At 38.3% G+C, this 26,203-nt stretch overlaps 1 protein-coding gene across 1 annotated transcript; it reads left to right on the top strand.

Moving 5' to 3' along the window:
* Positions 1-3,548: 3,548 nt before the first annotated feature.
* On the top strand, positions 3,549-25,939 carry LOC104071282 (synaptotagmin-1; the record flags this gene model as incomplete). Its single annotated transcript, XM_009574302.1, has 5 exons — positions 3,549-3,555; positions 3,893-4,119; positions 18,050-18,172; positions 22,257-22,424; positions 25,769-25,939. Coding segments are annotated over exons 1-5 (696 nt in total), but the record flags the coding sequence as incomplete, so codon positions are not given.
* Positions 25,940-26,203: the final 264 nt, after the last annotated feature.

Consider the following 26,203-nt stretch of genomic DNA (forward strand, 5'->3'; position numbering starts at 1 on the left):
CCCTCCCAGATCACTGCATAACATGAGTCCAAGCATGGTATAAGGGTATGGTCTGGAGATATGCCTCATAAATGCACTAAGCCCAAACTACAATGATAATGTAAATGCATCACAGCTGACGTATTTGTGAAATGCTACAAATGCATCAAATACGCACACAACTTTGGCTGGCATTAGTGGAAGGAAGCAACAGAGAGGGGTGAGAGAGCTCACAACTCCTTTAGCTGCATCCATGTCTGACTGATGTTCAGCACGAGCGAAGGATGCAAAATCGGTACCCAAAATGCCTCAATTATCAACACAATCCTAGAGCTTACTCTTTTCAGTGCCCTGCTATTGCTCAGGAGTAACCCATGCATTTCATTTTCTCTACACTCTCCTTTTTCAGATAGGCTTCATTCCTGCATTTCTGAGTAAAGTCCTAGAGCCTACCCTATTTGGATTGGATCAGTAAGACTAATTCAAGACCTTAGTTACTAACTACGCTACTCAGCGGATCCCCTCCTATAGATTTGTCTTTAAGAGCCCTGTAGAATCACCAAATCATGTAGCAATTCATGACAGCTTCTTCAAAATAAGTATTCTGTATTTGCCCACAGGAGCAGAACAAAGAAAATAGCACTGAAATACCAGAAAGTTTACACACATGTTAATTATCCTTAAACCAATAGCTTTTCCTTGATCGCATAGGTAAGTATTGCCTGTTTCAAAGCACCCCCTTGTGCAGGCACTGGGTAAGACAAGTTGTACAAGAAGCTTCTGGCTCCCTGACACCTCGGTCGTGTGGTCAGGATCTGCGTTTTTCATGTCACCCACCCTGCTTCGTCTGCCAGAGGTCTTTTGTTCAATGGATCATGTCCAAAGACCTCCTGAGATTTCAAACTGCGCTACTGAACCTGATCAAACTGGTTTAACGTAGATGGAGGTAGTCTTCAAACTGTAGATTCCCTTTGTTGTCCATTTAAACACTGGAAAAATGAAATTCTTTGAAAATCTTGCATAAGTGTGGGTAAAGTCCAACTGGAATTAACCAATATGAATCTCCAAAGTAAGCCACTGTGCAAAACCAAGAAAGTTCATATACTGTTGGTAAGGTTTTTGTAGATATTATTCACAGTTGGTAAAAAGGCTGAAAAATTAAAGGCTGTAGACTTGAGTCTTCCAAAGTGACTAGTGACTTCAGTCATTTCATTCTGGCCTGTCCACCTTGAGATGACTTTATAGAAAACTAATTTTTAAGAACTCATCTTTTTCTGGAATTCAAGCTTGTCTGGCAGCGTCATGAATTGGGGAGCACAGATATGAAAACTCTCAAAGTCTTTTGCAATTTTGGAAAATCTGCCTGTATTATGTAAAATGATTAACATTTAAAATTATTTAAATAATGCTTTTGCAAGGAACAAACATCGCTTCAAAGCCAATGATAACTGTATGTTTCACTTGTCTTAGATCTAACATTTACATCCATTGATTGGGCAATCTCTGTCAATGGCAAGGTTCGGATGAGCCATCTCCTTGGCAGAGATAGTACACTTTTATTAGGAAAAAAAAATCCATTCCTTTTTGCTTTTTCAGACTTGAAGTTGTTTTGGAAATGCCCAGATTTTTTCCTTTATTGCTTATGCTTCGTTTAATAAAAAAGGAAGTGTATTTTCTTTGAAGAGATAAATAAGGAATTCTGCATAATTCTTGGTGTCTCAGATATTAATTTGATGATCATTTAATTGCATCACAAGAGCTATTGGGTGAAATTAAATTACAAACAGATGAGAGCAGACAATGCATTATAAAAAAGAAGCTGAGGTATCTGCAAGTGTTTCAAATGCTCCCCAAGGCACCCTATATCGTTCATGCTCCAGAGAACTGAGGCAGCAGTGCCAGAATACCACTTTACACAACAGTTTCAGCACAAAGGCACCTGACTTCACTACCTACACAAGCTTTTTCATCTGTAGGATGCATTATGCATATATCCTATTAACGCCCACATTCCCTATTTCCTCAATTCCTTGGTTCTCCCAGCTTACCCGCATTTGATGTACCCTCTTCTCTTTCCTCCCACAGTGCCATCCTGCTGGCAGAACTCCATCCCGTATTCTTGCTGCTCCCCATATTTGCTGGCATCCTGCTTCAAGCACTGCTGACAAGGCAGCAAAACAAATAGCTGATAAATTTGGGCACGGCATTCATTTCATATTGACATAACTCCTGTAGATTAGCTCAGATATAAAGTATAGTGTTATGTAAATACCATTTCAGATGCTAAGTATCTAACAGACTAAGTACACATGTGAAGTTTAGAATTTGAGAAGAGCACACATTGCCTGTGAAAGGTGATGGTTTTACATTTGTGAGTGCTGGATGGAAAAAAAAAATAATTGTAGGAGAGTCAGTTGTGCTACAAAGTGTTACCACACCAGATTTGAAGACAAAATGAAATCATTAATGCATGAAATACAGATTTCAAGTTGTGATAAGTGCAGATCTAATGCAATTTTAACTGCAGAATTGCTGCTGCTGACTCCATAAAATAACATCCCATAAACAGCTGTTAATCTGTTCACTGTTTATCTTTTAACATTCATTTGTTTAGTAATCAGTTCTCATTTGTGCTACATATGGTACAGCTTCCCTTTTATAGCAGCTGCATTGGAGAACATTTGGAGGCACAAAAGTATTGCAGAAATTATTGTTTAACTATTCTCCTGCATTATCTTTGTATCTGTCACCAAGGACATTGGAATAAAAGTTAGAAAAAATGGTCATTAAATTTAGAGTAAGGAAGGTGTAGGTGCTCTGTCCTCTTCCTGAACTGGTAATTTGTAGTGGAAGTTCCTGTGACCATGCTTCACACTCTGCTTAACTCCTTTAAGCAATTAATTTTCTCTATTTATACTGTCCATTCCCTTTTGTGATTCTCTGACGTCAACAGTTGCTCTGTATCATGTTAGAGACCTTTAGGTAATGCACTGAGAGAGTATCTTGCAGACCTGATAGACTAAGTGCATTTCGAGATTTTTAGAAAATGACAGTTTACAAGATTTAAAATTTTGTCAGGTGTTCTGGTTAAATGTGGGGATCAGTGGTCATTAAAGCTGGTTTGTATGAAGATAATTCCCTTCTGGAGTACTTGTGTTTGAGTGTCATCTTAATTCCTTTTTTCCAAAAATTCTGATCTTTAACAAGACCATTTTATCATAGTAAGTGTTCTCTGTTACTTATTCATGCTTCAGCCATGTCCAGCATCCTGGGCTGAATGAATAAATGGAACATACGCTTTTCTTTATAGGAAAGTATAGGTGAGAATATAGCTATGTACTGAAACTTTGCTAGCGTTAGGGCACGATAACTAATAGGGCAGATGCCCTTGGATTGGGCAGTCCTTTGTCCTTGGTCAGTCTTTACTGGTGACCTTGACCTGCATCTGTTGCGAGTCTAAGTACAGCAGTGAGCAGAGGAGAAGGGCTGTTCATTAAAACTGACTGCTTGGATCGGATGCCATTCTGGAAAGGGGAAATTCCCAGTCAGTTCCACCCGATTCAGCCGCAATGCCAGGTAGATTGGGGAGATGATTAAAGAAAGAAGCAAGTAATTGCCTAAATGTGCTGAACATTTTACAGATTTGCACAGTGTAAATATTTTGGACATATTGTTTTCAGATGGTTGATTAATCAAAATAGCTGCAAGTGAGTTTGATATGTGTCACCAGGCATGTATATAGATAGAAGTGTTAAATTGGCATTATGTGTGCAAATGCTCAGTTGGGAGAAATATATAAATGATGACAGGATATTTTAGAAAGGATTTCAGGTATTTCTGCAAGGCATTTTCATTGGAAAAGGCTTAGCTGTGAGAGAAATGTGTTGGTTTCTTAATTTAACCCTACTAACAGTTTACCACCTTCTTTTTGTGTGTTTTTCTTTTTCTCTTCCAGTGCCACCTTGGGCCTTAATAGCCATAGCCATAGTTGCAGTCCTATTAATCCTTACCTGCTGCTTTTGTCTCTGTAAGAAATGCTTGTTCAAAAAGAAGAACAAGAAGAAGGGAAAGGAGAAGGGAGGGAAGAACGCTATTAACATGAAAGATGTTAAAGATTTAGGGAAAACCATGAAAGACCAGGTAAAGTACCTCTCCTTTTCTTGAACTCTTGAGTTGCATTTGAAGGTTTCTATTTGATGTGTCTACAAAAAGTTTTGCTTGTTGCCTCAGTAGTGGCTCTGTGAAGAGGGGACTGATTGGCAGCATCTTCTCGGTGGTATCACAAAAGATGAATCTGGGTGTGGCATCACTGATAAAGCAGTCAGCCAATTTCCCTGCTCTGCTAAAAAAAAATGAGCAGGCATATAACGACTCATCTGGAAGGGGCAAGTTCATTGAGAGTATCTTGGTTGTCCCAAATATGAAGCAAATGTGCACAATTTTCACTGTCCTTTTTCAAGACTTTGACCAGGACCTAGTACAGTATTTGTATATCTTTCTAGCAGTATTTCTGAGCTTACATGATAAATAAAAGTAGCTCTGAACTCTAAATCTCTTTTTATACAAAAGCAAAAGTTCAGCAGAGAAAAAACCAACAGTATAGAAGAAAAAATGAGAAGCATAGAAACAAGGGAAAACAACCAAAAAGGAAGAGCACAGGGGCATTCAACACAATGATGTTGGGAGAATTCATTTTGTACTAGAGAGGAAGATATTAAAGATAACAGGCCATACTTGTAGCTGTAAGTCAACTGAGTAACTTGAGGAAAAGATTAGCATAATGAGCAGCATCATTTTCATAAGGGCAGAAAAACTTGTCCTTCAGATCTGCTTCATCCAAGAGAAGCAGAAGGTCCTAATCCTCAGGGCCATAGATTTGACTAATATGTTTCTGAAAGAAAATAAAGCTTTTTTTAACAGGGTTTTAGTACTGCCCTTCCTGGAGCAAACTGTTGAGAATAAGCAGAAGAATGGGGAAATAAATGTGAAGTATCCATGTGTCCTCACTGCGTTGCCAGATTTCCTAAGCTAAGAAGACAGAGAGCTGTATTTTTCAAACGGAAAGTACTGAAGAGATTTAGAGAATTGCTTTGCAAAACCTCTTTGCTAGGAGCCAATAACTGTAAAGATATTGCATGGTCAAGCCTGTGCTCCCAAGACCCCTGGTGAGGTTGAGCCAGAGCAGTCCAGAAGCACTTATCTAGCCAAAGAGAGAGGATAAAAGCATGGTCAGGAATGAGCAGTTCCTTCCACAAGTTGGGATCTAATGTAGAAGAAAGTTGGGCTGAAGGCAGGTTGATTAGAAGTACAAGCCAAAGCTGGGAACCTGAGGAACAAGATCCAAGAAGAGAAGCGTAGAGCACAGTAGCTAAGAGGCCCATGGAGCAGTCTAGAACAAGTGGTGAGATGCCACTGTACAGTCATGGAGCAGCCATCAGTGTGGCTCATCAGCCACTCTTAAGAGTCCTGGGACAGGTTAGCATGCTTTTCCAAGCATGTAAGATGTGATAGGGGAAGAGCAAAATCAGGAGAGTGGATGAGGAAGCCTTACAAGTCTGATGACTAGAATCAGCATAGAATCATAGAATCATTAAGGTAGGTTGGAAAAGACCTCTAAGATCATCAAGTCCAACCGTTAACCCAACACCACCATGCCCAATAAACCATGTCCCTAAGCGCCTCATCTACACGTCTTTTAAATACTTCCAGGAATGGTGACTCAACCCCTTCCCTGGGCAGCCTGTTCCAAGGCCTGACCACTCTTTCAGTAAAGAAATTTTTCCTAATGTCCAGTCTAAATCTCCCCTGGTGCAACTTGAGGCCATTTCCTCTCGTCCTATCGCTAGTTACTTGGCAGAAGAGACTGACCCCCACCTCGCTACAACCTCCTTTCAGGTAGTTGTAGAGCGCGATGAGGTCTCCCCTCAGCCTCCTCTTCTCCAGGCTAAACAGCCCCAGTTCCCTCAGCCGCTCCTCATCAGACTTGTTCTCTAGACCCTTCACCAGCTTCGTTGCCCTTCTCTGGACACGCTCCAGCACCTCAATGTCCTTCTTGTAGTGAGGGGCCCAAAACTGAACACAGGATTTGAGGTGCGGCCTCACCAGGGCCGAGTACAGGGGCACGACTAGCTGCAACTGGATCACATGAGTACAGTCTAAAAGGAGCTCAGATAAGGGGAGGAAAATAATGGATAAGCTTCAAAGGTACAGAGCCATCAGAGCTATTTCCAGTTTCCATTATCGACAAGAGGACAGTTTTTGTTGTTCTTGCTCAGTAGACAGTATGGGAAGAAAATAACTGAAGATCCAGTTGTTTTATTCCTGCTCATGTACTCAGTTGCAGTAGCCAGTACTAAAATGTTGATTCATTAGACAGTAGTTAACTTTTCTAGTCTGTAGTTACACTACACCAATAAAGTAAGCCTTGGCAAAATTCGTTACTTTCAAGCTGTGTGTATCAACATTTTATAGTGACCACTGTACACACTGTCATCACGTGAGTGATGAAGGAAAGAGAGGCTTGATCTGACACAATCTGGTTTGGTTCTCAGACCATACGTACACATTGCATGCTTACAGCTAATGAAGTTCACACCAGTTGCCCATCTTAGGTGTACTCGTGTCTACATGCTAGTAGGCAATACAAAGCAGATTTCTCTACAGCCATCCCAGATTGCCATACCGCAACTAAAAGCATGCTACACAGGCACAAAGAGTGAGCGGCTGGAGACCCTTGCATCCACATTGCAAGTGGAGCACTTTAGATAGTGCCCTGGTGTGCAGCTTCGACCTTGGTTCCACCTAGAGAGAAGATGCTTCATGTGCCACACTGGTGTACTGGAGTGCATGACACAAGACAAATTCACACCTGAAAACAACCTTGTCAGTACACAAAATCACTAATGTAGGTGCAGCTATTCCAAGGTTAGGAAGATTAGTGAGGCCGAGCTCAAAAGACAACAGAGCAGAAATTTTGAGTTCTCCCTTGAAAAAGATTTTATGCTGATTTTGTTTTCTCCATATGATGAGTGTGAAACAACCCCCTTTTCTTTAAGCACTTTGATTTAGCATTCGTAGATTCCCTGTATTTGATTTATAGACTTTGTTCTGGGCTATTAATATTAAGTAATTGTGAGATATTTCCCCCTCAGCAATGCATGGAAAATCAGATCATCAATTGTTGGGTTACCCTGGGCTACTGTTAGCCAACTCCTCCCATTGAACCAAGAATAATTTGGAAGAACTGTTTGATTATGCTTGTGGAAAAATTCCTTGAGATGTTTGTTATGTTCTACTAATGATAACAAGCCTAATACTTTGTTGTAGGACAAATAATGTGCAATTTGTTGATTGATATTTATGTGGAATTTGTTCCATATCGTGTAAGGCCATTGTTGTATTTATTATTAGTATATTATTAAGTGTTTTTAATTATATTCATTAGGACCTGGATGAATGACCTAGATGAATGGATTCTTGGAAAATAACTATTTTAAATGCAAAATTACATTATGTAATGAATATTGAGTTTCATTTCTATGTTTTTCATGGGAAAATTTGATGAAAAGCTGAATCATGCATCTCTTGTCTACAAAAAGAGCTCAAACTTTCAAATGTGGCACGGATAGGTATTTTAAGATGACTCCATTCAAAATATTCAGTATAGTTATTTAAACATACTTTTGCCCAAATATTTTGGGATTTAACCAGTATGTTTTGTTTTGCACAGTTAAACCTAAGGAGGGTAGTTTCTCAGTTGGTGTAAATGTCAGACTTTTAATGAGTGGATGCATCACCAAATCTCCAACCAAGCTTCCTCTTCACTGTCTGGGATTTCAAAAACAGGCTGCTTAAATTAGCCCCTTAAATTCATACCTAGCAGTCTGATAGTGTACAGATTTTAAGTCCTTGGCATTCAATAACTTTTACCAACTTAATTTCTAATTTGTGAATTTTAGCTGTCTTTTCTTTTTTCTTTTCAGTATTGTTTATTCTATTCTATTTCTATTTCAGATTGTTTATTCTAACAGTTTAATCTTGAATTATCAGTGCAAATTTTAATATACCTAGCTGAACTTAATGCAATGCTAAATGTAGAGTATTTCAGTAAAGAGAATTGAACCACTTAAGGGCTCTGGCATAAAATAGAAAGGGGAAAAACAAGAATGCCTTTTAGCTCTCTGAAGAAGCAAATTTTAATGTTAAAAAAAAAAAATTGAAGATCAAGATGTAAATCTAATGCCATTATAAAGGGCAACATACAGTACCAAAGATCTGAAATGTTGTCAAAAAACCAGAAAGCTTAGTTCAGTCATTGTTAGGCCTGAACCTGCAAGTGCTAATTACCTTCTGCCTTCAGCTGAGAGTGCATAATAGCAGTTGATAGGCACTTGGCATCTTGCAAGATCCTAGTTCCCTAGGCACACAAAACTTGAAAGGGAGTAGCATTTGGTAAATTGGAAGTATCAGATTCTGGAAATAGATTTCCATCTTAGTCTGGTTTTGTTTGTCAAAGAGAACTTCTGACCTACAAGTGCTATGCTGACCTGCACATCTGTGCCAAATCATTATAGAGCCATATAGCTTGACATAGTTAAAAGATCCTTTTGACGCAGAGACTGAGTCAGCTCAATAGTCACAGACGATAGTTAGATATTACAGAAAGTGGAATAAAATGTTGGTCTCTGTTAGAATATTTGTGCATCAAAATGTCCACTTCCCTGAACACAACTTTAAATGAGAAACTGTTTATGAAATAATATAGATTATGAGCAAATGTAGTTGAGGTAAAGTGGGAGATGAGTTGAAAATAAGATTAGGTTTTCAGTCTTGAAACCTGTTCCCATGGCAGGGAGTGCTTACTTTTTCAAGTAGAGTATGAAACTCCACCACGGGCCCCTGGGAGGATTAGATTCCTTCTACAGGAGGCAAATTGTTAATGAATGTATTACTGTAAAAAGGTCATTTCTCCATGGTTTTTACTAATGTTTGTGTGTGGATGTTTTAATTTTTATTTCTTCCTTCTATGTCCTCCTTGTCTATGTTGTGTCTCATGACTGTTCTGGATTGTCACTTGCGGTAGGTTTATTTTGCTATTTGGACACACCTAGTCTAAAGCTCTGATACATATAGTCTTCTGGCAGCTCTGGCTCCTCAGCTGAGATTTATATGTAGAAGCTTTGATACACACATCAAGAGGCTGAACTAAATTGATTGGGTGTTTTTTTGGTTGGGTATATATTTGGGGGGAGGCTAGAGGAGGGCAAAAGAAAAGAGGTTGTCATTCTTTCTGTAGTTAAAATATTAAGTCAAACTGTACTAGAAAGCTCAAGTTCAAAATTGATCAGCACATAAAAATAACTTGCTAATTTTATTTCCTTTTTGTGTAAATGTCACCATATCAAAAGTAGATGAAAGCAGTATGTATATTTAATGTCTTAGTTTCTAAGTGTTGCTAAAATGATTGGTACCTCATGAAACTTGCTGTGGGCTCTCGCTTCATCTCAGTACAGTGCCCACGCTTTAAGTTCTTAATGCTCCCCACCAAACTCTTTTAAGTGGTCTTACTCCAGATTTCTGTTGGTGCAGCTGAACGACAACTAGCACCAGTGTTTTTATGAGATCTTCCCGTCACAGTTTTCATCTTTATAACTCTCCAGTCTCTGCCATGCCCTTGGTGGCTCCCACTACTTTTTTCTTTAGGGAAAAAAAGGCCCTCAAACACCCAGGTCCAGAGACACTATAATAGTTGCTGATTTATTGGGTCTGAATTTAATGCATTGGTACAACAAAATTCTTGCTTAAGCTCAGCCTGTGGGCTGAGGAAAGGAACAGATGCGATCATCCCAGTCATGAACAGCAGCACTGAAAAATTACTAAAATTTAGCCTTATTGCTTGGAGAATAATTGTTTTGGTGGTCTGAACATTTTATTAGGTCACAAAGCATTTGTGGAGAAGGAGATTTAATAGCTCAGTCCTTTCTCGTTGCATCAGGCTAAAACACTGTCACTAGTGAAAGATTTTTGGCTTACAGTGAATATGTCTGTTAGGTGAAATAGGAGATTTGGGTATATGTACTACACCCTGGAGTATGAGGAGTATATTCTTGGCTCTGCTACTGACTTACTGTGGCCTTCAGTCAGCCACCTGACTTCTTTGTATGTTTGTCTTTCCTTTACATAGGCCTTCCTTTCACATCAGGGTTATGTAGTAACTTAATCAGAATATTCTGATTAATGTTCATGTACTAACCTGTTGTAAGTAACATGATATTGAGAGCTGCAATTGCACCTAACCGAACTTCAATGTATAATGGTTTTCTTAGACTATTTCACCTTATGATTTTAGCTGTTGAACAGTAAACACCCTTGCCTTCATGGAGACAAAATACTGAACAAGTTTTTTAATGTTAGATGCCCTGAAATATTTCAAAGTAGTGTGTGTTGACCTGGCAGCATGAAGACAGCCAAAATGAAGTCAGTAAAATCCACACTGACATCCAGAGAGCCTGGATTTCACTCAAAGGAAACGAAGCCTTTATTGCCAGAAATAATCCAAGAGGATCTTTTGAGGGAAAGGAGCTCTGTTGCTGGCAGTGGTCTTTTCTTCTGCAATGTTTGCTCGTGTGCTTGTTTGTTTTGCCAGTTGAATGCCTAGAGAATAGTGAGTGTATTTATTCCACGGTGCCACCTGTCTTGGTCTCAGCATGCCAATTCCCATTTGTTGGCATTTTCAGCCCATGGTGACATTAATGCTCGCCATGGTTTATCCACAATGCAATGAGACATCCTAATTCACACTCAGAAAGACAGCATGTGCTGCAAAGACATTACAGTGTCGAAAATTAGTCAGAAACAATGGGGACAAGTCTTTCTTAGAAAACAAGCCCAATAAGTATACTGTGGCAGTCAAAATGGATTGACTGAGTCCCATTTGTACATTAATTCAACCTCAGGCTTGACCAGTTGTCCTGCTTTTTCACCTGCCTCAGAAGGCAACTGTGCAGGGCGCATAAAACTTCCTGAAAAATGTGAAAATGACATGTTTATGAAGATACAATGTTATAGATGAGTGTTTGTGTTCTGCAGGGTTTTCCGCAAAACTCTTTTGTAACGTAGATTTATATTAGACTTCAGAACCCTGAAAATATGGCAGCAACAGCTGTGAGCCACAAGGCTTATTTGCATTCCTGTCTCCTCTTCTCAGTCACTCCCAAGAAGACATAGGAGCTTGCTTTGCATGCTTCCCGAGTGTCTTTTTCCTCCTTTTTAAAAGATATTTTTCCTGTTAAATAATTCATTTATTACTTTTATTGTAACCTATTGTACTGTTAGGATGATGTGAAGATACAGATCCTACTCATTTCTTACACGTCTTGTTTTCTATACTGAAGGTCTTGCCGCTGGAAGCTTCCGTTGTCAAGGACGTTTCTTTCTTGCGTTCTCTTGATTAACAGACCAAAGTTTGAATTCTTTATTCAAGACCAGAATCTGCAGGTTCCTAATGAGTGGTGTCTAGGAAGTATGCAATTATTTCCTAAATTAAGTGATTTGAATCACACTCTCGAGACATTTACCTGTATCCACTGATTATATGGAGAGCTAAACTCTTACACTAAGTGCCTGAAGTTAGTGGGTATGAATAACCTACAACAGGAACAGCAGTTCATATCAATGAGGTATACATTTCAAACCCCATTGGGAATATTTAATTGTTTACTTTTTGAGCAAAGGCATTTATTCTTTACAAAATGATGAATAATAAATATGAATGGCAAAATAACCTTCCAGCATGAGAATATCAGATACTGGATAAAGTCCTATTTAGAGGATGGTCAGAGGATGATGTTATCTCTTTTTAAGCAACTGAGCCAAAAGAACAGGTCTTTGCCAACTTTTTCTACATAGATCAATGTGGCACCCAATAAATCATATCTGGCTATATTTAGGTTAATTTTCACTGTTAAATAGGTGTAGTCCTAATCATATAGTATGACAAATTTTTCCCACAGAAATAAATGTAGTACTTGGAGTGGTCCTCCCATGTCGAGGAGCCAGCTCTGTCCCAAAGCATGCTTCCATCTGGCTGGCTGCCATTCATTTGGGGAGGATGAAGAACAATTGATTGAGCAGCATGCACTGCCCAAGCAGCCTAAAGCTGCCTCCTACTCACAGCCTGCTGCTTAGCACAACCAAGCACTGCCATATGGGAAGTGGGAGCAGAGCACGCCAGCGTGCTTGCAAGAGTGCTTACTTCTTTTAGTTCATGCACATGGGCCCTGCGTTCAAGGCAGAGCCCTGACCAGCAGGGTGAACTTCCAAACTAGGCCCCCAGGCTGAGATCAGCTGCATCTTTTTTCAGCAAATAAACACTGGCTGCAAGAAAAACAGGTTGATTTGAGGCTTAACAGCCCCAACTTGCATGTATGTATTCATATTTTACATTGAACACCTCCAGCATTTTCTGTATTCTTCTGTTGCACCAGAGTAAGTTGGGATTTTAGTACCCAGACAATTCAGCGAGCTCTTAAGCTGAACGTGATGACCTCATGTCGTAGAGCTCCTAAAGAAAGAAAGCCTTTTGAATAACCCAACAGACCATTTAAAACCTGGATAACAAGCAAGGAAGTAATGTCAAGGCATCGCATGCTGAACACAGCAGGGTCTTGCTCGTTCTGTGCATCGGTGTGGCCCACTGCTGGTGTGTGAGGCCAACACTCTTACAGCAGTAACGGCAAAATAGATTTCACAATGGCCAAAGCCTGGCTCAGCCACTGGAAACCCATGCGCAACATGCTCTTTAAATTAATTCATGGAGAGAAAGCAGATGCTGAATGAATGAAATGTTGCCTTTCCTTCTGAGGGGCTCTGATAGAGAATGTGCTACAGTTGCAGGCTTTTCTGCTTTGTGATAGGGAATCAGCCAGGAATTTTTAAAGGCTTTTCTTTTCCCCTGGGATCAACATTGACCAGGTCAGAATTATGGTGTTCTTGAAAGTGAAAGAAATTGGTGAGAGGTGCACCACCGTTAGAGGAAATGCAGCCATTCCTAGGTGTGGGGGAAAAATTGCCTTTCTGATAAATTCGTTGTTGGACATGGCACAGAACATTCTTGCTACAAAATGATATTGTTTTCTTCCATTCAGCTCAGCAGGCATTGCACAAGCCTGAGGACTGGGCATCATTCACACATTAAAAAAATATCCCCTTCACCATGTGAACACAAGGAATGATTGATGGGGCAGGTGGAGATGGAACTCGGGACAGCAGCATGCACTGCACGGCAAATAAACTTACAGGCTGCAGTCAGCGTGATGTTTTCCTTCTTAACGTCTCTCCTTCTTGCTTACTGGTAACTTGTTTCCTTAAAAGTGACGCCATAGGCCACCCCATGAATGGAAGGAACCCTAAAAGCTCTGTTAATGAAAGTGGCTTTTTACATACGACAGTGAAGGGCACTTTGCTTGCAGTCCTAAATAGCTTGTGACATGAACTAGGTGTTAGCAATGAAACATATGAGACCTGAATCAAAGACCAAAATACACCTTCATGGGTCTTTGCATCCTCCTGGTGACTCGGACCTGATTGTAGCCTCTGCCTCGCTGCAGAGGAGGCAAGGAAGTACACTTGCCCCCTCCAGCAGCTTTGTTACCTGAGTCTCATGTTAGTTTGCTTTCCTGGGGCTTCATGCACACGTAGAATCTGGAGGCAACCAGCAGACCAACTGGGCTAAATCCCTTGCAGACGCCCTTGATTTCTACACGTAGTTTTGGGAGGGATTAAATGAAAGTGTACGTAAAGCTCTCTTAATCCCCAGAATCTCTCTTGTGGTTTGTGGTGGATAGTAGTGGGGTAAACCCAGTGACAGGGTGCAGGGCTTTTGGTGGAACTGAGCTGGAAGCAAGGGATGTTTGCAGTATTAGGAGGGCAGCGTCACTGGAGAGAGGCTTTTGTCGGCTGGGGGAATGGGAGGGGGAGGAAGCCCAGGAAATGTAGAACCCCACTGCAAGGTGTGGAGTTTGCAGAACTGCAATTACAGGCAGTTTTGGGGTTTTTTCCTCTTTTTGTGCAAAAGATGCAACTACAAAAAAATTGAAAATCATTTTCTTTAAGAACCCTGAAGAAAAGAGGAGACTGTAAAACCACTCTTAATTATATTACGGAAGTGAAGAAACAGCCAGCAGATTGAACTGTGGATCCCAGATTGCTGTAATTTAGCCCTGTTTGTTGTAGGAACCACTACAGAGTAGATGAGCTTGAAAACGGTTAACTAAACAAGGCACAGAAAAGAAAATCCTAATGCCATATGTAGATTTATGTCTGCACCCTTGGTTAGAACTAGTTACAGAGCTCATTCAAATATGGATTAAATGAGAGGTTGCTCAAAAATTCACTTTGTCTTCCAGGTCTAAGAAAACATATATTGCATATTGTGTGGCTCTGTTAAGGTCCCTGGCACAAAGTAACTTTTCCCACTTGCTGATTTCATTAGATGTGGATGTATCGCCTTGTAATGGTTGTATTGGATTAACGCTTTTTTTGTACATTCCTACACCTGCTTACGGTATAAGCCTATGTTTTTCAGATACTTACACACATGTAAGAGGATATAGAGGATATAGAGGTTTCATTGTTGTGTGTTTCTGCATATGTTGTGCAGAAACGAAGAAACCACTTAAGTGAAATTCACAGTCATCCCAAATTAGAAAAGATAAATCTGGTCTCCAGCACAATGTAATAATGCATTTCTGTGTTGCCTATTTCACAGAAAAAGCATTTAACATGTCATGGAATTAAAAGAAATGTTAGGAAAGGAAAGGCTTATATTCCTCTGCATCTAAATCCAGGCTTTCTCATCACAGTTGTGTCAGTTGAAGAGGCTTGAGGAAAAAGCTGGCTTATAATTAAAAATACTTTATTGTTTCTAAAACCAATAAAATATAGCTGCTTATTTTAATTGATTGTAGCAATACAACAGTAAGATCCAATATAGTGTGATATAGTGTGCTATAAATTGAGGGTTGCAGTACTATTCCATTAAATATTGATCTTTCAGAGAATCTCAATACAAAATGAAAATCCCTACGGGGTGTTTCAAGTACTTTGAAGCAATCCAATTCTTCTTCCTCTTTGGAACTCAGCAGCTGCATGAAACATGAGAAACTTCTGTGCTTCCTTTGACTCAGCTTCTTCTTCAAGCATTGGCCTCTAGTTTGAAAGCAAATTCCTCTCTTGACGGTAAAAACTATTATGTACAGACTGCTGTAGAGATAATAATTTGTCATTTCTTCCCTCCCCCCACGCCACAACCTTGGCCGAATCTGAACACCGTCTTATTGTTTTTTAGCGCTTCAGTGTTTCTGAGTCAAGGTCAGGAAGAATCATATAGCTCCTTAGCTGATGTGAGTAACGTGCAATGTTTTCGATCTCCCCTGGGAAATTGCTTTCACCTTCCAATAGGCCTCTCATAACCTGTGGAGAAGATTTTCCCAACCACACAATGTTTTCTGCCTGCACTTCAAAACTCCCTTGCAAGAGGGACGTTAGCTTCCCATTGTATTTTCCATAGTTATAGTAAGAACTTTTTCACAGTGAGTTACCCACAGCTCTGGCATCTCCTGGATTGATCAGCTATGCAGAGGAGTATATAATTATTCTAGAAAAAGCATGGATATGTAACTATTGCCTTGATGCAATAGTTACAAATTCCTCATACCTGGAAATTAACATAGAAGGTTCTTTTTGCCTTCTCCCTTTTATCCCTGAGGAATGGCTGTAGGATATTTCCTCTCAAACAAAATCCAGGTCAAAAGTAGATGGAATAGCAGAAAGTCCAGTACTTATCCCAGAAAGATTGATATACTGGAGATGTTTATCACCCTTCTATCATGGAGTCCTCTATTAGGGCAATACTGGGATGATTCAGAGCAGTGGGTCTTGGAGTTAACATCCCACTCTGAGTTATTGCTTCCTGTTGTCTCCAGGCTCAGATAAATGTAGTTGCTTCAGTTAGACTGAGTCACATCTTTTTTTTTTTGCTTTGATGATCACAAAACCTCAAGCTTATTTTTATTACCAATGAAAGCAAGGTGTTTGGCGTAGTCACATCACCCCATATCTTGAAAGTCCCACGTATGGTCCTGCAGGGGCTGTGCCTCAAACTGGCTTTGCTCCAACAGTATCCTCTTGCCATAGAGCCTGCCAGTTTTGAAGTGTCACGCTTGTTGTTGTACTAACAAAAATGTTGTGCTACAGCCAGAGAACTCACTAGCACCTCGGCGATTAAAATGTCTCAAAATAATTTTCATTTCAGGCAGTTCAGCCCTTCCAAATAGAAATGGTTTAGTTCAAAAAGTATTACTCTTCCAACATCACAGGTCATTCTCATCCACTACCAACCTTTCCCACCGATCTTATCCAGGTGCACTGTAATTTATGTTCCTAGTAAAGAGTCCATCATTCACTAACATTCAGATATTTAACTCAAACCCAGCTCCTCAGCTTGCATAAATCAATGTTGTTGCATTGATTTCAGTTGAGCTATGCCAGCTGAATTTCTAGCTTATTTCAAAAAGTAGAGAAATAATTGCTTAATATTGTACAGTTTTGAGTCTGACCTTTTGAATTTAGATCTGGCTTTTGAAAAATAACATTTTCTACCTCGGAGATCAATCTTTCCTCTTACCACACCCACACAACTGTTGCATGGCCCCCACTGCCTTCATGGCTGAGGAGAATGCTAATGCTTTCATGTTCTTTCTTTCACCAACCACCATCAACCCTGGGTATAGCTACTTTCCAGCCTTGATAATCTCTTCGGATAGAGAGCTCCAGCTGCAGCCTGTTTTTTACATATTCTGTAGGTTTCTTCAGACCACCTCACATTGTGAAAAAAGAAAGAACAACAAATCTTAATCTTGCACTTAATAGTCTGTTTCTGCAAGCAGAAGCTCCATATAGAAGGAACTTTCATCCGGATAGGGCTCTTATAGATAAGCATACTCTTTACAATAACATGCAAATAACAGTTCCAGATGAATGCTCAGTATTGATTCCTTGTTTTCACACTCTCAACTTTATTTTCACCTTTTCCACAATTTTTCACTATTTGTCTCATCACTTTTGCCCATTTTTCAGTTCTTACCCAAGTAAGAATCTGCTGGAGTAAGATCTACATAGTTAGTTATGGTTCATATGGTTTAATAATTGTATGAATTGCCTTTTCCACTGCAAATACTTCTGCTTTCTGGTACAGCAAAAAAAAAAGATTACATCATTTAGTATTTTAATTATGTATAAAATCTAAGATAACTGCTGTGTCCTTTAAAAATAGCAGGTTTTATGCAATAGACAAAGCTGTAAGCAGTTCTGTATTTCTTTATGTTTGTGTTTCTTTCTAAGCAAACTAAAATCAACTTTCAATCAATTTGGTTCAGCCAAGCTTTATAGCGAGAATGAATAAAAAGGAAATTGGTCTCAGGAGGGAGGGAAAAGGAGAAATATGCATTTGCTAACGGCATGGTGAAAACTTTGCTCCATATTCATTCTAAATAAACGTGAAAAATGTTTGGCGTATGATTGTAGGAAGAACTCATCCACAGCACATGCTCTTTATCATAGTAATCCTACAGAAATGCGTTGCCAATTGCAAACAATTCACAGCATGCACAACCAGGTTTGACATTGCCAAGATATTCTTAAGTTGAATGAATGTGTGACTTTGCTTATTTAATAGCATGTTTGCCTCCTTGTGCCTCTTTAAGAGCCAGTGTGAGCCCAGAAGAGTTTTTTGATATAAAGTTGATATTTTGTTTCTACTTTCAGGTTTTATAACAATTGTTGCTTGTAATAGTCCAAGAAGCTTTCTTCCTACTTCCATTGCTTGCTTGCTGATTTATAACATCTTCTTGAGCAACCTAAATAGTATAAATATGTATGTAAACTGCATATTTGGATTTCTGCTGTCATGCTTGCTTTTAATGGCTTTAAAATAGATTTGAGGACAGTGTCTATTTTAAACTGGTACTTAAGAGTTTGCCTTACTTATGAGTATTACATTCCTTCTTTCTAGGCTCTTAAGGATGATGATGCTGAAACTGGGCTGACTGATGGGGAAGAGAAAGAAGAGCCCAAAGAAGTGGAGAAACTAGGGAAAATCCAATATTCTTTGGATTATGACTTCCAGAACAATCAGGTTTGAAACAACCAACCTGTAATATTTCATTTCTGTGCGTGCAAGGGGAGAATGAAGTAATACATTTAGTTACAGTAGATATTTCTGAAATCCTTACTGCTTGCACGGAGTAAAGGGAGAAAGCAAGACTGAAGATTCATGACAGAGGTACTACTAAATTGGTATTCAATGTACTTGGAGTTTATATTACACTTTGAATCAAAATTGAAGACACAGTTTTATCTAATGGTTATTAATAACTTATATTAAGGCGTCACCAATCAATGTCAGCCCACATTATATTATGGAGTCTGCATGCAGACAGTAAAAGATAGCTTCAGCCTTCAGGTATTTAAATTGTAAGCAAACAAAAGATGGGAGGAAAAAGAGAGGGACATAAAAATAAGTTGATTCATTGTGGGTCTTTTAGCAAGTTGATAAGATTGCCAGGAGTAGCTTTCTCTCACTTCATCAAGTGTGCACTTTGCCTTATTAACTAGCTGCATCAGGTTCTGTTGCTCTCTGTGAAAGTACACCTGCTAGCCAAGAAAATTTTAGTTTGGAAAAAAAGTTCAAATAAAAAGGTCTGTCCCAAAAAAACCAGGAAAGTTGGACAAGAAGAATCTCTCCAGTCAAGGACTGGTACTCCTTCAGTACCCTATTCTGAAGCTGGTAAGACCAAACTTTGGCATACTTACCCAAGTTTTCAGCAGAAATAGACAGGGTAATGTCATGTAGACCTAGAATCTGGGTCTAGCCACATCCTGAACTAGCTCAAACTTAATTCCCCTCCCTGGCCTCTTGCTGTGGTTGGGATCACTTTTGCCAATTATACCAATTCACAGCCTCACATTAAAACTCACTGTGCTTAACTTTGGACCGAAGTATGCCAACACATCTGACTTCTTCGCTTCTACTGCATGTCTTTCAGTGAACTTGAGAATACATATCCTGCATTTCATTTTTTGACAACTTCAGTCAAAACCACATCATTCTTCTCTATTTAGGGAAAAAATACTACTGAGTTTAAATCCCTGTTCCCTGTTAAATGCCTATTCTTCGTCTGAACTGAATTCCGCATGTACTTGTGATTTATTTCCATATTCAGATTCTTTATCTGATGCTGTTCACGGAATACAGTACACTTACTTGTTGGAAGACAAAGAAAATAAGAGAAATTAAGAAATATTTCTGTGTCAGCAGCAGGGTATTTACACACAGCTATGATGTGGCATAACACATAGTATTTCCCTGTCTTTTCAACTATCTTCTGACTACCAGTGCTCGTTTTTCAATGCAAGAGCCAAAAAGAATTCCGAAGCCTTTCAAGAACCTGTGGTTAAAGGAGCTTTTCCTTGACTCCCAGAGCAAATTCCCTGGCCATGTGATAAGTCACACTGATCCCCCTTGAAATCAGTATGAAATCAGTATGAAGCATAAGACCCTTCAGAAGCAGAAGACCTAAAGAGAGGGAAAGGAAAAGCTGCAAATGTGTTCTGACAAATGGATTTCAGTTTCCTTAGAAAATGAAAACAAACTTTCTGTGTGAATTTTATTACAGGAAATGTTGATTTTGTGAACTATATTTTATAAAGTGAAATAGGATGGGAGAGCAACAAATCTGTAAAAGTATGTAGTATTTAGTTAAGGTAATAAATTATTTGAGTTATGTATTCCTATTTTATTTTGCTGCTCTAAACTATGTTGCAGCTTGGCATTTGTCAGAGGATAGATAATATAGAAGAGTAGAAGAGAGGATTCAGTTAGGTTAGTATAGCACAGTGCCATGAAACTACAGACCAAAAATCTGGCTAATATATTGCACAGGATTAAGAATGGAGACAAGATGTACTCTCCAGAGCACGATGCCTCAGTTTTAGAGAGAGAAATTTTAAAAGGGAATTGAATTGCTTTTCCAGTCTGTTAACTAAAAGTCATAGACTTGTTTTTCACTCTTGGATGTGAAAGACTTGATGTAGATCCTGAGCCTATCCATGTATTTATGAACTGTTATGCATCTAGAATAAGAATGAGACAGAAAAGGAGAAGTGTTTCTTACAGCTAAAGGAAAATGTTTCATGGGGCTTAAGAGTCCTATAGGTGGGAAAGCATGCAGGCCATACTGTGAATTTAAAACTGGTAAAAATAAGTCTAACTTTGAGGAATCTCTGAGAAGGCAGAAGCTTTTTTTCCTAGATTGACTATATTGTTCTGTATTCCAGTTGTTAGAGCTTCTGTTTCCAATTTTAAACAATTCATCCATGAGAGAAACAAATATATTGTGCCTGAAGCACTGATTTAGAAGAAAATATTCTCAGATTTCATTCCCGGTTCTTAATATCTTGTCTCCAGATTGACCTTGAAGAGTCACTTGAATGTTTACCTTAGGTCTGTGCCTATGAAACAAGTTTAAAAGTATTTTCTTTCTCTCAACTCCATTATGCTGATGAGGCTTAATACAGGCTGGGATGTCTATATAACATAACATAACATAACATAACATAACATAACATAACATAACATAACATAACATAACATAACATAACATAACATAACATAACATAACATAACATAACATAACATAACATAACATAACATAACATAACATAACATAACATAACATAACATAACATAACATAACATAACATAACATAACATAACATAACATAACATAACATAACATAACATAACATAACATAACATAACATAACATAACATAACATAACATAACATAACATAACATAACATAACATAACATAACATAACATAACATAACATAACATAACATAACATAACATAACATAACATAACATAACATAACATAACATAACATAACATAACATAACATAACATAACATAACATAACATAACATAACATAACATAACATAACATAACATAACATAACATAACATAACATAACATAACATAACATAACATAACATAACATAACATAACATAACATAACATAACATAACATAACATAACATAACATAACATAACATAACATAACATAACATAACATAACATAACATAACATAACATAACATAACATAACATAACATAACATAACATAACATAACATAACATAACATAACATAACATAACATAACATAACATAACATAACATAACATAACATAACATAACATAACATAACATAACATAACATAACATAACATAACATAACATAACATAACATAACATAACATAACATAACATAACATAACATAACATAACATAACATAACATAACATAACATAACATAACATAACATAACATAACATAACATAACATAACATAACATAACATAACATAGCATAGCATAGCATAGCATAACATAACATAACATAACATAACATAACATAAGCATTCATTTATAACATTTAAAAAATGGCCAAGGCATTTACAAATTTCACATGTGCTTCAGTCTTATTTTTAAAAGAGATTTAAGAAACTAATTTTTCTGTTTTGCAATGAGATTACAAATTGTTACTAGGATTTAGTTACCAAAGGTTAGTTTTCATGGGGTATTTTTTGAAAATGCTGTCCTTAGTTTACTACCTAAACCTATTTGTATGCATAGCAAGAGAATTTAAATATGGGAAGACTGCAAGATCCATTTTTTTTCAATAAAGCTCTGCCTAACGATTTGCATTTGACGTACCACCTTTTTGTGTTTGGTTGGGGGGAAGGTTACATGTTGGGGATTTAGAATACAAATTTTGTGGTCAAAATTAGACATTCTTGATTGTTTAATAATGTGATTTCTATTCATGGTGCCCAGCATAGAAAAATAATGCACAAGAGGAGAGAGCAATTGAAAGTTATTTGATTGCAGTCTTTAAAAAGATGAAGTCTGTATTTAGATGTAATCAGCTGCCCTTTGAAAACCTCTTTTCTCCTTCAAAACAGCCTTTGTACAGTCTGCATCTGCCATAATTGGTTTTCTAAAGTCTGTAGTGTTGCTTCATTTGCCTTCCTTGAAGGCAAGGGGGGGAATAGTTTTTCATAGACCAGAAATAGAGTCTGCATGTGTATTTCTCTGTTACACTTTTTTTATAAATATCTATTTGAAATTTCATTCTGCTGTTTTTCTCTCTTTTCAGCTTCTGGTTGGGATTATTCAAGCAGCTGAGCTGCCTGCTTTAGATATGGGTGGTACATCCGATCCCTATGTGAAAGTTTTTCTGCTGCCTGATAAGAAGAAGAAATACGAGACAAAAGTCCACAGAAAGACCCTTAACCCAGTTTTCAATGAGCAATTTACATTCAAGGTATTTTTTTTATAATTATTGAAACATTTTTATTTAACCACTATGTATCTCATGCTTGGCTACAAAGTTAGATATCTTAGTTAATTGGTAACTGCAGCGTAGTGATTTTTCATGTTGTAGAAACCTCTGATATTCAATCTTATGATGAAAATGGTATAACATAAGGTCAGCCCTCAGTAGGTGTAAAAGGCACAGTTTGATTTTAGGCACTTCAGTTATCCTGATGTATGACAATCTGATCCATATTTTATGGCTGGATAAAACTTACAAGTAAGTCACAAAATAGTGACACTTTGACAAATGTCAGGTAAATTTCACTAGACCAGCATTTTCTTTAAATATCTTTGTAGTCTGATTTATGAATTTCAGTATACCATTTCTTTTCACCACAGAAATAAATTAAAATCAAGGAAGGTAAATAGATGAAGTACAATATGGCAGATTAATCTTGTTAGACTTTGTCATGGCAATTCTTTGCCATGCTATTTTACATATGAAAAGAAATCATGTCTCAGGTTTAGTAACATATGAATTAAATAAATGTAGCTATTTAAGTCATTCCAATAGTATCTATCAATAGTGTTTTTCTCAAACTGTAGCCATACCTAAACCCCAGTTAAATACAGTAAAAGAATATTATACAGCATGTTTCATAGGGCTTCTCCTAATACACATTCCTCTGCTGTTACTTTAGGCCTTTCTCTCTATGCCCAATCTTATAATGACAGCTACAGACTGAAAACAGGAACAGTGAAAGACTCAGGCTATGTAATCATTCAATGAGAAAGATATCCCTGGAGGCCAGAACTACTATTGCATATATAAGCTTATTTTTTCCCTTGAAGATGTTCATAAAAATAATCTTTTGTGGGGAGTTATTTTTTTCTTGAGCTTTCCTAAGAGAGTATTTAAAAGAAAACAGAGTTATAAATTACAGATTGCCACGCAGCTCACAGAAGAAAAGAAAGAACCAATAATGCTGTCATCTAAGACAAAGGCACAAATTATAAATCAGATCATCCACTCCTGGGCTATAATGCCCACTTGTTTTAAGTCACATCTTTAATATTCAAATGTTATGCTCCAGAAGAAAGTTTGCTTTCCACGCAAGACCTGACAGAGTGTTTAGGTGCATCCTAATGTGGTACTGATCATCCCGGGGATACTGTGGTCTGTACTCAAGAGAAAACCAACGGAGCATGCCAAGTACTATCGTTGTTCTGGGGGCTACAGTGAAAAAGAGAAGCGACCATTTAACTAGTGCTGCAACTGTAATAACTAACTTCCGTGGGAACTACTGACAATATCTCGTTTACTTGGGCAGAGCCTTACTTCTGTGACACACTTCAGGTGGTGCACAGCTTCTGCTGGCATCCTTCCCATCTCTCTCTTTGGCAGAGCTGCCCACCAGACAGCCCAGGCCCATTTTGTCACCTTCTCCGAAAGGAGAGCTGTGAGCTGCCTGCCTTCCTCCCAAAGAAGGGCTAATGGGGATGAGATGGGTTATGTTTCTGCTGTATTGCATCTTGAGCCCGGGACCTCATTCCTTCTCTTCTTTGGGTGGTTCCCCATGTTAGTCCCCTTTTCATTTCTGTTTCCCAGACATCCATGGTGCCGTTCCAGGGTGGAGGTGTTCGTCAGGCTCCAGCTGTCTGAATTGTATACCAAAAGGAAACTGAGAAATCCTAGCTGGACTACACCAGTCTGGCAGAGAGAGATGTTTCTCCCCAGGCCCAGGAAGAGGGTTCATGTCTGGAGGAGTGACATGTCTGTGCCAGAAAAACACTCCTATACGTGTCCTTCTACCAAGGTCTCACCTGCATTAAGTCAAGAGGTTGAGTATCTCTGAGCAGAGCAGAAAGCAGGGAGAGGGAGCAATCCTTCACCAGAGCTGAGGACATCCTTGGTTGTCCTGAACAAAGCTGTAGGCTGAGGCTGCTTTAGAGGTAATGAATGGAGGAAGCACTGCCAGTAGATCCTCTTTAAAAAGGAAAGTAGCTAAAATAAGCTTTACTGAGGTCGAGTTAATGATAAAAAAAAGTAAATAATGATAAATTTAGTCTTTTCATGCATTCCTAATGACCAGAATCCATTAAGTGGTATTGTAAACTGATGGAGAAAGAAACTTCAGAACATTTCTCTTCTCCTGTTTTTGAGGCTGCAAAAAAATAAAAGTGAAATTATTTAGAATTTTGCCTTCCACATATATTTGCCTTCTATAGCTTTTTAGAAGCTACAAATAATTTACAGAATCAAAATAGATTTTGCTGTAGTATTTACCCCTGTACCCACTGAAACTATTGTACTCATTAGTGGAAGCTGGAGCTGGCTCTCAACTTGAAAAGCTTCTTTTAAACATTATATAACATGTTATGACAAAAGAAAACTACTCATGTTATTAGTGAGTATTTTAAAAAGCAAGTTGAAGCCAAACAAAAGACAACAGTCCTAGGATTTAAACAGACCGGAACATACAGCGGTTAACAAGGCCAATGATAATGCCACGCTTTCATTTCTCTTTTTATATAGACAATTAATACAGAAATGTTTACTGAAGCCCATGGAAACCATTTATACTTTCAGAATATATTTGAATTGACCAAGTGTTCAATGTAAGTCCAAACAATTCCTAAGTCAGACCTCTCCAGGTAGCCACTCAAGTGTAGCTTACCTGAACTGCACGTCTTCATCTGAATATTAAAAATGTGACTCATAAGCATCCTAACCCACAGCATCTGTCTGAAACACATCAGAACAGCTGGAGAATTAGCCAGAACTTGGCCCTCTGCCACCACAATTTCTAGCTGTATACTGTGACTTAAAAGCACCTTAGTGTCTACAGTGTGAAAGGTATAATAATGAAAAATATGCCTTGGTAAGTAATAGGTAGTGGTACTGTAAGATAACTATTTAGTGTCTAATTACTTTGTGTCAGATACAGTAAGCCAGTTCTGGTTTTTTCATCAGTCTGGGAGCTACCCATTTCTGCGTGATGACAGTTGATTTATTGAGGAAAAGACACCATTGTGTGAAAAGTTCATGTGTCTTCAGTGCAAATAATTGGGCTTCCTGTTTCAGTTTCATCACCCACAAAATCATTTGAAGTGGAATGAGAAAAACACGGGGAGTGATGAGTGAGCTGCCACATTGTTCTATCGAGTGCCAGAGCCTGGTCTCAAAAAATACTGCATCTGGTGACTCTGAAACAAATACACCTCATAATTTTCTCTGCAGTTCAATTTACCTGAGATGACAGCTGATAAACCAAAGAAATAGATTTGCATTGTAGTGGACTGATCTTTATTGTCTCAGATTCGGAGTTTGTCATTTTCTCTTCTTTGCAGGTGCCATACTCCGAGCTGGGTGGAAAAACTTTAGTGATGGCAGTTTATGACTTTGATCGTTTCTCCAAACATGATATCATTGGGGAATATAAGGTTGCGATGAACACAGTGGACTTTGGTCACGTCACTGAGGAGTGGAGGGACTTGCAAAGTGCAGAGAAGGAAGAGGTAAGAAAAATCAGACTTTTTTTTTCCCCCCCAGAACACTTTTATCCTCAGCTAGAGAAACAGTCAAACTAGCAACATTTTTTTTGCTGAGACAGCTCCCATCTGTTACCAGCATTTCTCAGACTTACTTCGCCTGATAAATTTTTGATAAGCATCTTTTCCAATACTCATTGAATGGTACATTCTCCTTTGCTAATCCTATTTTCAATCTTTTTGATACTTTGTGCAACATATTAAGAAAGTTTTCATGAGTTTGACTTTTTCTTG

This window comes from Fulmarus glacialis, unplaced genomic scaffold, assembly GCF_000690835.1.
Source record: "Fulmarus glacialis isolate BGI_N327 unplaced genomic scaffold, ASM69083v1 scaffold16933, whole genome shotgun sequence".
NCBI lineage: Eukaryota > Metazoa > Chordata > Aves > Procellariiformes > Procellariidae > Fulmarus > Fulmarus glacialis.